This window comes from Pyxicephalus adspersus, chromosome 9 (assembly GCF_032062135.1).
Source record: "Pyxicephalus adspersus chromosome 9, UCB_Pads_2.0, whole genome shotgun sequence".
Lineage (NCBI taxonomy): Eukaryota > Metazoa > Chordata > Amphibia > Anura > Pyxicephalidae > Pyxicephalus > Pyxicephalus adspersus.
In genome coordinates, this window is record NC_092866.1 from 27,368,329 (window position 1) to 27,386,182 (window position 17,854).

Here is a 17,854-nt window from a genome sequence, read left to right on the forward strand (position 1 = left end):
GAAAAGGTTTAAGGTTTTCTGTGGCCCAGTCAAAGTTCAGAACTCAACAAGATCAAAAAGTTGTGCATAAAAGGATACAAACCTCAATAAACTGTAGCAATGTTGTAAAGAAGAGTGGGCAAAGTTCAAAGTTATTGATGCTAAAGGGGGTTTTACAAGCTATTGAATCATGAGGTTAGGTTTTTCACACATGATGTTGTATTAAACATTGATCGCTTAGAATATTCAATCATCCACAGAGACAAGCCATCTTCCCTGTAAGATGTAAATCAACCAGGTGTAACAAGTCTATCCCCCTACTACTTAAAAGGAATGTAAATTATAATACATTGCAGCCAAGATCGGAATTGCTTATTGCCTTGCAAATGACCACAGGAAACCAGACCTATTTATATATAGTGACGGGGTTACGCTGAGGATCGCCTTTGCGGGGGTCAAAGGACACTCTCCCAGCCGAGCTCTCTCACAGACCGACTGTCTGTGTCTCCAAACAGAGCTCTCTCACACAGTCCACCTGGCTGTGTCTCTCCAAATAGAGCTGCACTGACACAAACCCCTGTCTGTGTCTCTCCAAATAGAGCTGCACTGACACAAACCCCTGTCTGTGTCTCTCTAAGCCAAGCTGAGCCCGCACAGACCCCTGTCTGTGTCTCTCCAAGTCAAGCTACTGACTGAGCTCCTCGCTCTATGTTATATCCCCACCCTCAGTGCTTCTTCATTAATTATCTCACAGGTGAGAGTCTTCCACCTGCTACTTCACACAGGAGAGGAATCTTGGGCAAATATACCTCACATAAAAGAGGAATCCTGGGCAAATATATCTCCCTTCCACCTCCAATCCTGCCTTAGTGTCACTATATATATATATATATATATATATATATACACACCCACATACAGGACTACATTGCCCCACTTGTATATAATATCTATAACTTGAATGAATACACTTTAAATATTCTTTTTATCCAATATTGAAAACCTCAACTGTTTCTTTGTCTTATGTGCAAATCAAATCAAATACATATGAAAAGAAATAAACTAAATAAATACGCTAGCAAGCTTTATATCAGGAAATAGGACAATCAGGAAATAGCCTCTTATCCATGCCTGGCTATTTAGCTAGCTCAGACACAGCACTCAGTGTTCATGCAATGTGTCTCCACTGGTGCTGAGCCCCTAGTTCTGTTGCGCTAGTTCCTGTACACCTGTTGACTAATTGAGTGTTTCCTCTGTCTAGCTCCCGCGTTAACCCCTCATTGTCCAGTCTGTTGGTTCTCAGCCAACTTCCCTTTGCTGCCTGTGGATATTCCTGTGTCACCTGTGCCACCTGTTGCTTCCAAAGTCTCCTGTCTCCTGTGTCCGCAGTGGCCCCTCTGTCACTGGTGTCTGTCTCCTGGATCCCTGGTAATTGACCACTGGCATGTGACCTGTCCTTTCTTGCTTGCTGCCTGCCCCGACCCCAGCCTTCCTCGACTATCCTTCTGCTTTGTGATTTGGTACTGTGTTTCATATTGCCCACCAAGGACCGCAACCTGGCACTTACCAGCGGCACAACATCCTCACCATCAGAGGCTCTGGAAAAGACCTGGTTACTGCTTGGACTCTATGCCTTGGCCATTCTCAGGGCTCACACCACCTCCGTGAAAACCATAGCATATTTCAGACTTGAATTCATGATTCATGGTCACTTTCCTCTTTTAAGTTCTTGCAGCCTGAGACTTAGGTGATTACTCAACAGGTTCCAACAACACCACAAGCCAATGCTTTGGACACAATATTATTAATAAGTGATTCATTTAGTGCATTTACAGACATTTGAATGTTTTGCAAATCAGCAGCAATAGTGTGAATGCCCTGAATATCAAGTTTTACCTCATCTAGAGTGGAAATATCCACCTGTCTACCCTTAAGCAATATTTTTTATCATTCTACCTATAAAAGCTTGTTTTTTTTTTGTAAGACAAAACTTGACATGGCATGGTAAATTGTGTTCTCGTTTATCACATTAATATTATTATTATTATTATTATTATTATTATTATTAATAAACGGGATTTATGTAGTGCCGATATATTACGCAGCGCTATACATTAAATAGGTATTGCAAATGACAAACAGATACAGACAGGAGGAGGAGAGGACCCTGCCCTGAAGAGCTTACAATCTAGGATGTGGGGAAGTAACACACAATAGGAGGGGTGATATGTAATGGTGGGAAGTAGTGAGTTATTTTGAAAATGAGTTAGGTAGTGGGTTTTAAGGTTTTTTTTTAAATGAACAGAAAGTAGGAGCAAGCCGAATAGGACAAGGAAGACCATTCCTGAGAGTCTGGGCAGCTCTAGAAAAGTCTTGGAGCAGTGTGATGAGGTTTTGAGTGAGGAAGTCATTAATAGGTCATAGGAGGAGCGAAGAGAGCAGCTAGGGGAGTATTTTTTTTTAACAGGTCAGAAAGGTAAATGGGAAAAGAACTTTAGAGAGTTTTGAAGGCAAAGCCATCCATGATGGGAAGCACAAAACCATATCCAAGACTGAGGGAGACAGGTCAGGGGTGGACAGATAGATTTGAGTGTCATCAGCATACAGATGGTACTGTACACCAAATGAGACTACCAAGAGAGGAGGTGTACAGAGAAAAAAATATTTTCCTTCATATGATTTATTCTGGCATGCATGGCTCCATCATGAAACATTCTCACCTAAATCTAAAAGATACACTGAAGGGCCAATTTTGTCTAGAATAATGTGGCTTTAGCTTTTTGTAAAGGGTGAAAAGTAGAAAAGTTTTTTAGCACAAGGTTTTTACATCTTTTCCACAACAAGACAGAATTCTACATTGATAGTTCATCTTACTACAAAGATGGTTGTCGATTGGCAGGATTTTCTGGAAACTGTGTTAAAGTTGGTGAAGTGAAAAGGAGTCTGTCCCATTCATGTAGGGCATATTCTGCACAATTTGTTGAAATTGTTGCATTTTACAGGTTCTTGTAGAAGTGAAGGATAAATTGATGGTTAATGTGGGTTTAGACTTGTTGTGTAAAGGAATGTTAGTTCACCTTAGTTTCAGAGGTTCTGACAGTAGTGAGATTAAATATTCATCCATATGGTAGAGGAGAAAGCTTAGTTGTTCTCTAAAATAATGTCAGAACATTACAGGCCCATCAAAAAGCCACAGTAAAACGCCACTGGAAAAAAAGCTACAACAGCACCAGAATGGCCCTTATTTTTTTTTGTATCATATCCAGTGTCTGCAACAACTTGAACCCAAGCCAGGGAAACCAAACCAAAAGCAACTGAATTAGGTAAACTCCAGGATCAGGATAAATAATTAGAAAATGTTACTCAAATACATCATTTATACAATGTATACAACTGAACAGTAAAAAGGGGACAGTAAAAAAAAGCTGTAACAACTTTGTGCTGCAAACTTTTACCTTGTATTTGATACTCATGGGCTTCATCTTCGATTGTCAGTCCATCAGTTAATTCAGCATCAACCCCTGAATATTCTCTGCCAATAGAGATGTAGCGCACGTTGCCAATCTCTTACAGATAACATCTGTTTCTTTACATTTTGCATTTACTAACATAACAATAGGAGTATGAAGGCTTGCTATGACAACTTTCTGTGTACCAGTGAACTATCTGAATTTGTATATAGCCTAATAATAGCAAATAACTGACTGTGTACACAAAAGGTATTTCTGATCTACTGATGATAACAATCTAAATGCATAACCAATTGGTCTCGGTTTATCAAAGTACACCACAACACAACACACGAAGATGAAGGGCCTACATGTGAATACAACCTGGACTCTTTGTTGGTAAGGTCTGGGGAGGCTAATAAAGAAGCATTGCCCAATGTCTTTCAACATCTTGATTGTCTGTGTAGGCTCTGGTCTCCAATCCCAAATGTCTCTTTCAGTAGATCATATAGGCATTCAGTTTTGCTGCCTAATGTGAAAGAAACTCTGCAAAATCCTGTCATGCCCAAAAACTTTCTCAAACTTCTCTCATCAGTTGGCAGAGGCATTTTACTGATCAACTCCACTCTTTGCTCATTGATCAATCTCCCTGACTGTCCTACAGTCAGACCCAAAAATTGAACTAGATCCTGTCCTAGTTAGGAATGGGATCCAATCAAAATATGGTCTATATATGATATTACTTATCAGCTTTTGATAATGTTGTTAATATTTCTTTCATATGTGGATGAAAAAAAGCTGCACTGTGTTTGTTACCCTGGGGTAAAATTCTAATAAGTGGTACTGATATCTATTATTGTGAAGAAAATTATATGGAGAGTCAATTTTGCCAACATTTCAGGGTATGCAGCTACAACAGGTGTCATGTTTTTTCCAATATTGTTCAGCACACAGTACTCAATCCCTAATCTGAACAATCCATCAGATTTAGAAACTGACCAGGCCAGCAAGTTGCAAACTGATGCACCTCTTTCAATTGTCTCTTGCAATTTTTATTGCCATATTATATCAGTTATAGTTTATTCAGCCCCTTTTGGCACAGGGTACTGTTTCAGAGGCGGAGGCTCACTCCCTTCTAACAAAACCATTGTATTTATCCTGTCAAAATCATGTTTAGCCATTATGTCCTGTATTTATGCATTAAATAATTCCAACAGGGATCCCAATTACCATTTAAATGAACTTTTCCAATGGGTTTGACAGCTGCAGTTAACCGTTCCATTGGAGGATGCCATACATGACCCGTTCTGTCATCTCCTATAATCTTCTACACTTTCATGTTTGCAAAGTCAACAATAAGTCTTTGTTCCATACAAACATTAGCACCTTTAATGTCCTGATATCAATGTCACATTTCCATTTCTACTCATCAATTTCCATTTTCACACCATGCACAATTGGAACCTCAATGGAATGTGACACCTGTAATACTGATCATTTCATTACCAGGAATGACATACTTGCTTAAAGTAAATGCTGCCCCACTGTCAAACAACGTTTGTGCACAAGTACCCCCTAATATTAAATTAACAGTAGGCCTTCCCGAAAAGTCTAATAATTTAAGTCCAGGGTGTCCAACTCTGGCCCGCAGGCCAAATGTGGTCCTTTTTTGGCCCCTCAAAGAATTCCGAAAATGAATTACATCTGGCCTGTCTGCTACTACATATTGCAGCAAGTGATGCCGCTACTACAATTCCCGGCATCACTCCGTCTATAGACCAGCGGCCTATGCATGGCCCCGCATTGTTGTTCTTTTCTATTGACTATTCTATAGACGCAAGTAATACAGGGATTGTAGACACGGCATCACTCGCGTCAATGGAACAGGAGGTGAGATATCTCTGTCCCTCCCCGCCCACCTCTCACACATCACAGGTGCCTACAGTAATACATTGTAACTGTCGTTCTGCATGCATATGATAGAAGCGGCACAGCAGTTAATTTGAATCTTCTGTATCAGGCAGTACCAGCAGCAGGAAAACAATGGGTTAAATCGCACAACTGTATTTCTATGATTGTAGTACATACCTGGGAGGACTTATAGTCAGTATTAGGCTGAGGATCTATTATAGTGTGCTGGAACATGCACAGAGAATCTCCACTTGTTTCCTTACACATGGCAGGATCCACATGAATCTCCATGTTACTACCTCACATCATCATCATGTGACACAAAGCCTAGGCAATGATTACATGGTGCCTGACCACCAGGGGCCTTGTGTTTGTTTCAATCTTTTAGAGACTGCATAGTGTAATATTTAGTGTCAGACAAACTTGTGATGTGAAAGGATGAACAACACACAGGCTGCATAGATAGATAGAAATGAGTCTTTACAGCCCTAAATGTGTGTAGAGGGGTTTGTTTTTGTTACCTATGGATGGAGTAGTAAACTTCCTCAATTTTTTCAATAAAATTACAGTTTGGCAAGTTCACCTTTCAACAAGTCTCCCTTATTCTTTTTCTTAAGAAGTGGCACCCAAGATTGTTTTTCAGGCTTTTCTTTATATTCTGTTCCCCTCCTTTGACTCTCTCTGTTGAGTTGTAATTTGTTTTATTCCATGAGGCTCTGTACTTTCATATTCTCTCCTCTGCTGTCCTTCTACTTTAAAAATTCTAGCTGCATTACACCACAAATCTATCCTCTCTGTTTCTTTTCCTCCACAGTCTGTCTGCCCCCAATAAAATGTAATTAAAGTCAGAAGGGTCCAGTGTTACAGCCAATAAAATCTTTGACATTAAAAGGCTCTAACAACATAACTCTATGAAATGCCACTCTATAATTGCCCCATACTATCTTACATAGTTACATAGTAGCTCATGTTGAAAAAAGACATAAGTCCATTAAGTTCAACCACCAGCGAAATAAATATATCCTCGATATAAAATCCTGTAAGACTTAGTTGGTCCAGAGGAAGGCAAAAAAAACTTGGTACAATTTGCTTCAACAGGCGAAAAAAATTCCTTCCTGATTCCATGAGGTAATGTTCCCTCTCTTCTATCTTTACTTTAAAGCCTTAATATTATCTGCTCTATTACAGTGGCTATTTTATCTGACAACTTAAATGGGTATTCCTTTGTCATTTTCTTGATTTTTCCTTACAAAGATACATTTGATCCAATTCCAAACAAAGCTTTCCTCTCACCAGATCCCTAGTTCTACGCTCCTGTCCACAGTTTTAAGGAATCCTTATCCACAATCTGTTTCCAATCACTCTCTGCAAAACTCAACATAATCTGCATTCAAGGTATACGTCTATCTAGCTACTTGAAAATCACAAAACCATTTCATGAATCTGTCAATATCATATTGTGGGAATCTGTTCAATCTCTCTCACAATTCCCTCCATTTTATCTGGTTAGGAACTAAAATAAACTGGATCTGTTTTGTCAGTGTTTAATACAGTAGGGGCTGCTGGTATTGTGCCTGCTTTATCCTACTCATTACAGACTACATTTGTTTGTAATGATTCATTTTTAAGAGAGCATTGTGGCAACTCTTAGCTGGTCTTTTGATGCACGGTGAGGAGGAAATTTACATCTCCACGAATGTGAGACCAATTAACTATCCTGAAACCTTGGATATAAATGCGGGTACTTTGTGGGTGATATAAAAATGGTTTTTAAATTTTAAGAGAGACCCTTTTCTCTAAAAAATCCTCCTGTGTTCTCCTCCATTTAGCCTCCTGCCTACACATATGAGGGGAGCATTCAATCAATAATGACTCCTCCTAAAGAAGTAGACGTGTTCCACGAAACATGTAGAGGTTGACCGCAATTTCAATTGCTTTGATGTTCGTTTATTGGATCAATGTGATTTAATTATATATATTAAAAATGATATATTTTTTTAAATTTTTTTAAGATCTGTCAAAATTTGTTTGCTTTATTTGGGATTGTGTAGATACATTACTGCCGTAAAAGTCCCTTTCTTTCCTTCATTTCAAATTTATATGTCTATATATTGGGATGGGCAGTTCTGAGATTATTTGAATCTGCATTGTGGTAGTCGTGATATCTATATACTCTGTATCAGGGTATGTTATAAAAGTATTACTTTGAAATGTATTAGGACAAGTTTGGGATATATCATTTTTAAATTTTAAAGCTTGTATTGTTGTCATCTTTACATGCTACAAGTGTATTAGATTTTTCTGTCAATTTACCAAATACAATATTGGTAGCATGTTTATATATTCATCCAACTCTTTCTCCATAGCCTGTATTTTCAATGACAATATGTCTGTCACAGATCCCTGTAAGCCAGGGGATCTGTGCCCTCCTCAGTGTCACCCACTTTGCACTCCCCTGCAGCCAGCACCAACTCTGCTCAGGGATCCCAGTCCCTGCTCATTTCCTGGTCTAGGTCATTTGACTCTCTCTCAGCTGCCCCTTTACCTCAGAGCACTAAAGTGTTCCACATATGAACTCCACCTGCTGGCAGGCATGTGAACACCCCCTGAACTGCCTCTTCTGCAACACACCCTCTGGTGGTGGGTTAAGATGTCTGTAGGTCACATGTCTCCTATCCATCACATGACCTTCCTTTTATAGGGAAGTGACTGGCAACAGGAAGTTGCCTGAACAAGGAGTTCTTCTTGGCTCTGTTCCCAGGTTCTGGCTGTTCTGTCTGTGTCTCTTGTTACTGATTCTCTTGTACACCTACCCCAGCTTTAACCTTTGACTACTCCTGATCGTCAGCTGCTTTGACTTTTGGCTCTACCTGATTACTTCTGTTGACTGCCTGCCCTGACCTCTGGCTTGTCTGAGCACACTTCAGCCTTACGATTTACCGTGCTTTGTTCCTGCCTATCAGTAGTCTCCTGCCTGTACGTGCATGGGGGCTGCAACCTGGCAACAGCCTGCAACCTAACATCCTCACCTCTAGAGACTCTGGAGATAACCAGGCTGTTGCCGAGACTCGTGCGCCCCGTGCTCTTCTCTGCCAACTGGGCTGGTGATACGGAGGGTCACCATCCCTCCCTGTGATACTGTGACAACTTCATTTGATTCTTTTAATCTTCCACATAAGTTAGCTTTGCCCAATAATGCTTTTAAAAGCACACAATCTGGGATCAAAAATCTTCTCATTTAACTCCCTTAGAGTATTCTTATATTTATTTGTTTGCATCCTATTTTTTTTTTCTCTTTACCAAGCTCCATCAAATATAAGTAACAAAATATTAATCCCTGAACAAACAATCCTTTTCCTTTTTTTTCTTTGATTTTATCAGCAAAAGCACTATCAGCAAGAAAATATTTCATTGTATCTCATGAGTTTTTAAATTTTGTGAGATTTTCTATGGACCTCAATGGTACTTAATATCATTTTCCAACCACTCACTAACATTTTCTACTCTAGAGCTATCAATACCTGACACATTCAAAGCCATGTTAAAAAAAAACAACAAACAAAAGTGCTAAAAAAATAAATAGTAAATAGATTTTAATACCTTATGCTCACCAAATTATTAGAGGTAAGATCCTCTGGCCTGAAGTTCAGAACTCCTCTTGGGTCATTCCTTCCTGGATCCTGTCAATACCAGTGTCAAATCACACTTGAAATTCAGTCTCCAGAGGAATAAATCAACTCACTAACTATCCTTTGTCACAGTTTGCTCTTTCAGGTCAGTAATCTTCAAAAAAAGACGGCTTGATCTGTCCAGTGGTCACAGCACTATAATGTTGTGTCGAAAATCAATGGCATAGAATACTCAGTATCTCCGATCATCCACAGAGACAAGCTGTTGGGGTTTATTAGCAGATTTACAGACCAATTGCACAGCAATACCAAGTCAGGTTCACTTAACTCATTTCTAACATTCATAAAATTCATTTTATATGTACAAGTTTAACATATTATTCACAAAATTAAGGTTGATTCATATTTGTCAGTTGACCTAATCAAAAAGTATATAAAATAGCTTTGAAAGCAAAGATGAGACATTATAAGATTGAAAGAGACTTAATAAGGTTAAAGGATCTTCAAAGAGCATGGGTTCTATCCTAGTTGTCACTGTGAGTAAACAATATCTCATGAAAAAAACAAGTTTGTTACTTCAAAAGACATCTTTACTTCAAAAAACGTATCTATTCGCTGCAGGGGGAAAATCAAACAAGTATAAAAAGTCTATTCCCTTACTACTTAAAACAAAGGTAAATCTAACTACTTACATTTCAAGCAAAGAATTACATTGTTTATTGCTATACAGGTAGTCCCCTGGTTAAGGACATCTGACATACGGACGCCTCCTAGATATGAATGGGGCTACCCTGCTCGCTATATACAGAACAGAGGCTTGAAGGGGGAGGGGGGCAGTTTGCATAACTTGCAGAAGAAATCTTTTGCTTTATATATATATATACACATACATACATATTTATTTACATACATTTACTCCCAATAATGAATGATATGCTCAACATACAGGACTACACATGGCTTCTCCATTTTGGCCCCATTTTTATTAAAGTAATATTGACACAGTGGAATCTGTTGTGTATTGTTTAGACCTAAGGTTAGATTTAAATAATTCTAGAACCTGCTGTTCTAAAATCCAATAGATTTTTTTTTATTCTTATCTTGGTATGTAAACCTCAAAAACATTTTACATTTATATACTAAGGAAATGACACAGTTTTCAGTCCCCAAAGCAGTGAAAACTACACTTTCAGCTCCCTAACATCTAGTATATTTCTCTATCATTAAGTAGCATCTAAGCAAAGCACTGCTTAACAGTACAAATGATCACATGATTCAGTGGCTGGAGGGTTCCTTTGTCTTTTTAGGGACTGGGTGGGGTAGAGAACACATGATGTAGGTGCCTTTCAGGATGCATGCCAGGCTGCCAGCATCTAACAGGGTTTCCACAGTCCCTGCTCCCTCTACATACTCAAATTGGTGCACTAGGGAAATACAAATCCAAAATGTGGGAAAACATCAGCAATGTTTGGGTCTACCTAAACCCAACCAAATATGCAATGTTTGAGATGAAGTCATGTTTTACCTGAACTTAAACAAGTAAGTACTTTTCTATGGTATCCCTAGTTTTCTAGCATCTTTTTGTGATAACCCATTGGGATGCAAATACCAGTTTAAGAGATGTTTTTCAAAGTAGTTGAATAATTTACAATTAAAAAAAAAAGATGTTCCTCACCACTTTATACATTTGCCACTAAGTATTGCTAGTGCTTTGTATAAGGGCACAGTTATTGTATGTCTTTGTCTCTTGAGTCCATTAGCATAGTGCATGCACATTCCTTTACAATAATCAAGTACCAAAAGAAAAAAAATGTACTAGCTAACAAATATGTATGTCATCTGCACACACACACACACACACACATATATATATATATATATATATATATATATATATATATATTTAATAGCTAATAAGTTTTTAAATAAATACACCCTTTTTTTTCCAGAAATGCAGTGTTCTTGCCTTTGAGATTAACAAAAAGAACAATGTTACCTTCCTTCTGTACCCTACAGCACATAGCACCCCACATGTAACAGAAATCAAGAGAAGACATGTTTGTCTAGTCGGGGTGGCAAGCTTTATAGAAGTATAGTGGAATGAATAAAAGTAGCCACTTTGGGACAGGAAGTGTGCTTTTCACAGGATTAAGAAAACTAATCCTTAATACTAAAAAGGAAAACTAATACAGCCACGGAGTGTTACTATTTAGATTTGGCTGACCATGAATTTGGCCAGAACACTAGATATTTAGTTTGGTTCTGGATATTCATTTAAAAATATTACAAAAAACAATTTATAAGACAGGCTATTCTCAGGATTTCTGAATAGGTTTAGGGCGGCATGTCCACTAGGGGGTACATTCAGACCTTCCAACTATACTGTTTTGGCAGGTACAGACTGCTAGTGCTCTGTATCAGCTGGTAGCTGTTGTACTTGCCAAAATGAACAACTGGAAGCTACCCAGAGAACCTTGGTTAAATGTTTCAGCCACTTGCTGAGCAGGGCACGTGTCCCTTCTACTCGGACACTTAGTAGAATTAAGATTCCCTGCACTTGTAAGTAAGATTAATTTTTTTCTCCATCAAACTCTTTCTTTTTGCTCGTTCACCAACACTACAGCACTAGTTCTTAAAGAACCAGCATCTGCACATTTGACAGTGGGTGGCTCTCTGCAGTACTAAATCGCTCACTGCTGCCCCCATTCATTCTCTATTGGGCTGCTACAACTAGATACTACATGTAGTGTTTCCCCTGAGGCAGCAGTTCCCTGGCATGAAGTGGTAACTACACCACAATTTCACTGTCGGTCTGACCATAGCCTTAAGAGCTTTCTTTCAAAGCAGTTAGGAAGAGGGGAGCCTAGGGGAGAAAAAAGTACAGATCTGGTCTTGGCTATTCAACAATGTCGTAGTGAACCAATAAGCATCTGGAGAGGAAAACACTGGAAAATCATGTTTGGTGCTGGTTGCAAACATGATATTGGCATTTAATACCTGGATCATGTGGTGTATCCCCCACCTATACCATTTAAAAGGTTAGATGCTCCAATTGCCATTTTGTTGTATGAATAACCAACCTTTCTGTTACACAGGGCTTAAACTGATGGTGTCAGATAAATATACTGGACGTATGCATTTTTCACTCCATTTACTCCTATAGTTCCAGTAAAACTGTTTGTGTATTTATTTGCTATTGGGAAATGTTATCCTTGATTTGGGAATGTGTTCAAAAGGCATTTTCTGTTACTGTTAGGAATCCACCCCTCCCCCCGCACACACACACACAAAAAATGTACACATCAAAAAATGTCTTTAGGAATATCAACTGCCTGGTCAAAATAACATGTATCATACAAATTGTGGTTCTTTTTTATTTACTGAAAATGTGTCTTTTATACAAGTTTGTGCCAGCAGAAACAGCTTGGGCAGCATATACAAAATATCCTCAAAGTTGGGGTTAAGTTAAGTGTGTGGATTTGGACACAAGACAAAGCAAACAATAGGGAATATGACAACCTGAAACACAACATGGAAACAACCCTTAAACATACAGTGATAGCAAGCAATTTACACTATATACAATTGGCAAAGGAGTAACTGGAACAGGCCTTAATTTCAAAGAGTTTCAAAGTGGTCATAGCAACAGCAAGGATACAGATACAAGTACGATGCTAAGGCAGTGTGAAACCTATGGCGTCCGAATGTATGTACCTTCAAATAATTAGGCATGGCTGTTTCTTGGTTGTGGCAAGCCCCTGCTAGTTGTCAGTGGAAGCACATGAAACATAGAGCTACCGGCAGGCAACAGAGCTGCATATGTCCTGACAGTTTATACAATTTTCAAAGTAGGTAGTTTATAGGTAGATTAAACATACATTTGTTATATTTTAAACATTCTTTGTAGTTTTTTTTTCTGCTTTTATAAAGGCCTAATTTGCTGGAACTTTTTTTCAACCAGATTCACACAACATCTGTTTTCATTTGAGATTTCTGTACTATTTTTCCTAATTTTACCTCAATGAATGGAAATTTTTAATCACCCTATTCATTTACTAAATTATTCCATGAACATTCAAAAGATTTCCTAACTTCAAGTAGCTAGATTATTGAAAAGTTTTGGATGTAGTTGGGTCAGTTTGTCTATCAATTTCACATGAGTTCAGTCTTCCGATATTAGTTCATGTTTTGGAAATTATTCACTCCAATATAAAACCCAACCCTTTTACAGGCTTAAAGCTTTCTAGGTTAGGTAATATGGGGCAACAAGCATGTTTCCCCCCTCCCAACCATAAAAGGACTCCACCTATAAATAATTGTTTGTAATCACAAAGAGTCATAGCTCTATGAACAGGATTAATGGTCAATTAAAACACCAGAGAAATGTAAATTGAAGGATTTGCCCTATTCCCTTGTCCTTTTTACTACAGAACACATTACCACATTTATTTCAATCAGCATATTGTTCCCGAGTCATTTGATGTTTTACTCATATCATTTTGATGCTTTTGACTGCTGTCATGTCTCTCTTAAAACCACAACCAAACCACAAGAATCTCTTCCCACTGACTATAAAGGTGTTGAGATTCATGTCTGGCCCAACAGTTCTAAAACCAAGCAGATACAAACTCAGGCAACACAAACAGCCAAATATGCTTAAAATATTCTCTATAAATTGGAATTGTGGTTTATTTAGGTTGTGTTAATGCCATACCCTTTTTGTACACTGCTTTACTTTTAAATAAACCAGGGATTAACTGATCTTGTCCTCCCGGGGAACATACAGACCAAGATTTTTATATAGAATCAGAATAGTTTTCTGGATCTGTAACACCACCACATTTCACTCAAATTACTGCAGCCTGTTACTGAAAGTGGAGTTATCAGTAAAAATAAAAAATACTTTTACAGATGGAAAGCTGTCAAACCCTCCTGGATACTAGTCCACTTAGTCTCACAATATCCCGCCTACCTGTGGGTGAAGGGTTTACTGGAATTTGTAAACCTCCTTTAATAAAAGTACCAATTTTTACCCATTGCTAGAAAGGGTCATATCTGCCTGTCATTAGATTTGCTTTTCACTGTCAATAATAAATGCCTGTCAGTGAAAAAAATACAGATCTAGACTCCGCATGCTGCAAAGTTGGGGAATTAGAAAATATGAAGCACAGCAGAAATTTGGCACACCATATTTGGCTACACCAAATACACCCAGTGTCCTACAAGATCCAGGTAGAGACACAGAGATATGGGTAAAACAATGTTATTCTGTAGGGAAACAAACATACAAATACAGGTGTCACAGAGATGTGAATGCTATAGGAGACACATACCCACAGTGTTCCAGAAAACACACATACAGTTTCAGAGAGACACAACAGGGGCAGGGAGTGTAAGCACAGAGAGATACACACATATACTGTCCTTGTCGCTGTGTTGAAAAGAAATAGGTCAAATAATGGAGAACTGCTCTCCAAGGTTCTATTTTCATAAATTATGTAAGAGCACTGTGATGTATGGGATACCATACTGACACTAGACTTAAAGTCGACCTATCACCAGGGTTTTACTTTACATGAAAGGGTAGACAACCCTTTTATGTAAGGTAAAAATTACCTTCTCTTTTTTTTTTTTTTTTGGGGGGGTTTGCACCCTTTTTTAAAAAAAAAAGGGTAAAGCCCCTCCCCTTCAGTTTTTTTTAAATAGACGTCCAGAGCCTCCTGGATACCCATGTCACGCATCCTGGAAGCTCGTGGAAGGAGCTTTTTTTCAATGGGGAAAAAATACCACTCTCATTATGCACAGTGAGTTGGCAACCTCCCCCATTTACAGCAGAATACATCACCCAATCTCACGCCTGTGCAATGCGAGATCGGGTGACGTAGGCAATAGCCAGAAGACAAGAAGATGGCAGTGCCTGGAGTGGAAAAAGACAGATAGCAGGATGGTGCGGGACCCAGTTGAGGGATCTGCCAAAGAGAAGGTGAGTGAGTTTTTTTTTTAGTTTACTTTCATTTTAAAATAAGACAAAATTATGGTCTTTTTGGCCATTGATTTAAGGTTACTTTGGCGGTCTGAAGGAAGCCTGTGAGAACAAGATATACTGGATAAGACGCAACTCTAAAACCCCATTGTCAAGCCATGGCCTGTTGCTTATATCTTAAGTAGGACATGTTGAGTGCAAACATCTGCAAACTAACAAATTCTCCTAAAAGGAGGGATCAAGTCAGGGCTCATTGTCATCTGGTATCCTAAAATAAATGTTATTTACTCCATGACTAATAGAGGTCATGTATTGCACTAAGGTATACTGCGGAGAGGGGGACATGCCTAAACAAAATCCTAGAGCTCAGATCTAGTGGCATGGTGTTTTAATGGTTAACAGAAACTATGAGGATAAACAGAAAACTGTAAGGATAAGATTAGTATGCTGTTGTAAATCTCATTTTAAAGCATAACTAAATCTTCCAAATATAAAATTGCAATCACACAGGTCCTTTATTGCAGAAAGAACAATCAAATGGTTGCCTGATTGCAATTTTGTCCCAGGCACTACCATATTCACCAGGTCTTGGATTTTTAGCCAGCTCAATTGGCCAGGCCAGAATGACTAGCTTTATTTATCTATGGCAGCCACAGGGGATGCCGGGATGCCCAGCATGTGTGTATGAACAGCTCAGTGTACTTTAAGAAAATTATTGTTAAGTATCTGCCTGCTTGTAACTTTTTTGCTATGAGACCATAGACTGTTTGAACTGTTAATTGCATATATTGGAAATGTTTGGGTTTGATTATTTAGAGGATACACTTTCATCAGTGAAGGAAACCTACAATGGATTTCCTAAAAGTCATTAGCTATTTGTTAGCAAATGTTTTCAATTCTGGACCAGATCCATTCCAGGTCTACTGGATCACCCAGCTTTACTGATGAAAGTGTATCCTCTTCAGCCTTGGAAAGCTTTAATAAATCAGGGTCTCTGTATTCATTATATTTATTCTTATGTATTAAATAATACATGTGTTTTTGTTAGTGTTCATTAGATTAGTGGAACAGATCACGGACCAGAAGTTGCCAAGGAGAGCCAAAAATGTTTACAGCGGACAGATAACCATTTATCAATACTGGAGCTTCTTTGAGCCACTTAATGTCACTACTCTGGATGCTTTTATTCTAGAAATGGCAAAAGAAGGTATTTGTTAAGTTAAAATTAATGTTTTAAAGTTGACATTTGCTGTACATTTACAAAGTTACAATATATAGAAACCTTGTTTACTAACCTAATAAATGGATCCCAGTGTAATATATATTGTGTTTGAAAAATGTACTAATATATAAGAATCTCTTTATACCTCTGAACAAAACTTCTTTTTCCAAGTTTAACTTGGAAAATAATAAAAACAAATTGCACTTTAAGGGTGGCTGGGATCAAATCTTACAGGGTGAGATAAGAGAGTGAGGCATCATTAGGTTATAGTTCCCTCTAGTAGTGAATCTACAAACTAAATACAAACCATTTAGAGCCCCCCTCCCCCTCAAAACTATACTGCATTAAGTCACCCTTCTCAAGTGTTTAAATTATTTTTTTTTTTTGATTATTAATGTAAACTCATCACCCTTTGATGACAAAGTGAAAACATAATTTAAAATCAATTTATTTCCCATTGGTTGACTCCAATCAAGCTGCAGTAATAAAGAGAAATGGGAGGCTAAATTTTAAAATTTTGCTGCTAAAGAGATTATAAAAGGTTCCACAATTTGCAGTTTAGGAAAAGAAAAAATATTTTAATAAATCATAAACCGAATATACTTTATTCATCCTTTATTAATAAAAAAAAAAACACAAAATAAAAAACATAGAAAAGTTAACAAACCAAACAACACTGACATGTCAACATTTTATACAAAGTGAGATGGATTTGTTTGATTTGAAGGTTATAATGTATAGACAGTAAGTATATATAACATATTTGCCCTGTCTCTTCAGTCCTTCAAATCATAGATGCTACTTATAATGTGTTTTCTTTGATATAACGCTTTCTCAGACCAAGGTTCACCTATTCATCTCAGAGAATAAATATGCAATAACTATGGACTATTCTTTACAGTTTCAAAAAAATTATTCAAAAATACTGGTATACTTTAGAAATGTTTGTATACTCATATATATTTATTATACTCCTTCCACATATCTTTCTCCTCATTGGCTTTCAATCTACTAGTCATTAATAAATATGAGTTATGCTTATTAATGATTTAAGGTTCAGTAGTCTGAACATGATAAGCAACATCTATGTTGCAGTTTCTTGTATTTGGGCATATATGTTCTAACAAAAAAATGTATTCTTTTCTATTCATGTTATATATACTGCTATTGTTTTTATTTTGCTACCTATTATTAAATAGTTTTTCCAGTTATGAATATCCTTTCTATAAAATTGTTGTAAGACAGCTTATTTGTGTGTACATATACATTTTCCATTTATTCTTTTGTTTTATTCTGAGTAGATGTACCTTCAAAAGACAGAGATCTATGGGTTTTAAGGGAGGAGTTTTCCCCTCATTTATTTAGCCTTAAAAGTCTTAGGATGTTACTTACGATGCCTGTGGCTGTCCACCAAAAGTCTCCATCCAACCTGACTAAGTTTGAGAAGATTTGTAAAAAAAGAATGGTGTTGCAAAATATTTTGCATCATACTTATAAAGACTTGAGGCTGTAACTGCTGCCAAGTGTTCTTCAACCCTTCTAACCCTAGGGTTCTATTACATAAAGGGTCTAAATACTTATGTAAATGTGAAATTTCATTTTTTTAAATAAACTTTACAAAATTGGCTAAAATTCTGTTTTCCATTTGTCATTATGGGGGTAATGGGATAAAAAGAAAAAA

At 37.6% G+C, this 17,854-nt stretch overlaps 1 protein-coding gene across 6 annotated transcripts in view; it reads left to right on the forward strand.

The window, feature by feature from the left end:
* Positions 1-17,854, forward strand: part of RIPOR1 (RHO family interacting cell polarization regulator 1) — a 299,897-nt gene that overhangs the window by 246,503 nt on the left and 35,540 nt on the right. For all 6 annotated transcript variants that reach the window (XM_072422972.1, XM_072422974.1, XM_072422976.1 and 3 more), the window contains one exon: positions 16,000-16,158. In XM_072422972.1, coding sequence (XP_072279073.1) covers positions 16,000-16,158 — 159 coding nt within the window. The remainder of the gene's footprint in view (positions 1-15,999; positions 16,159-17,854) is intronic.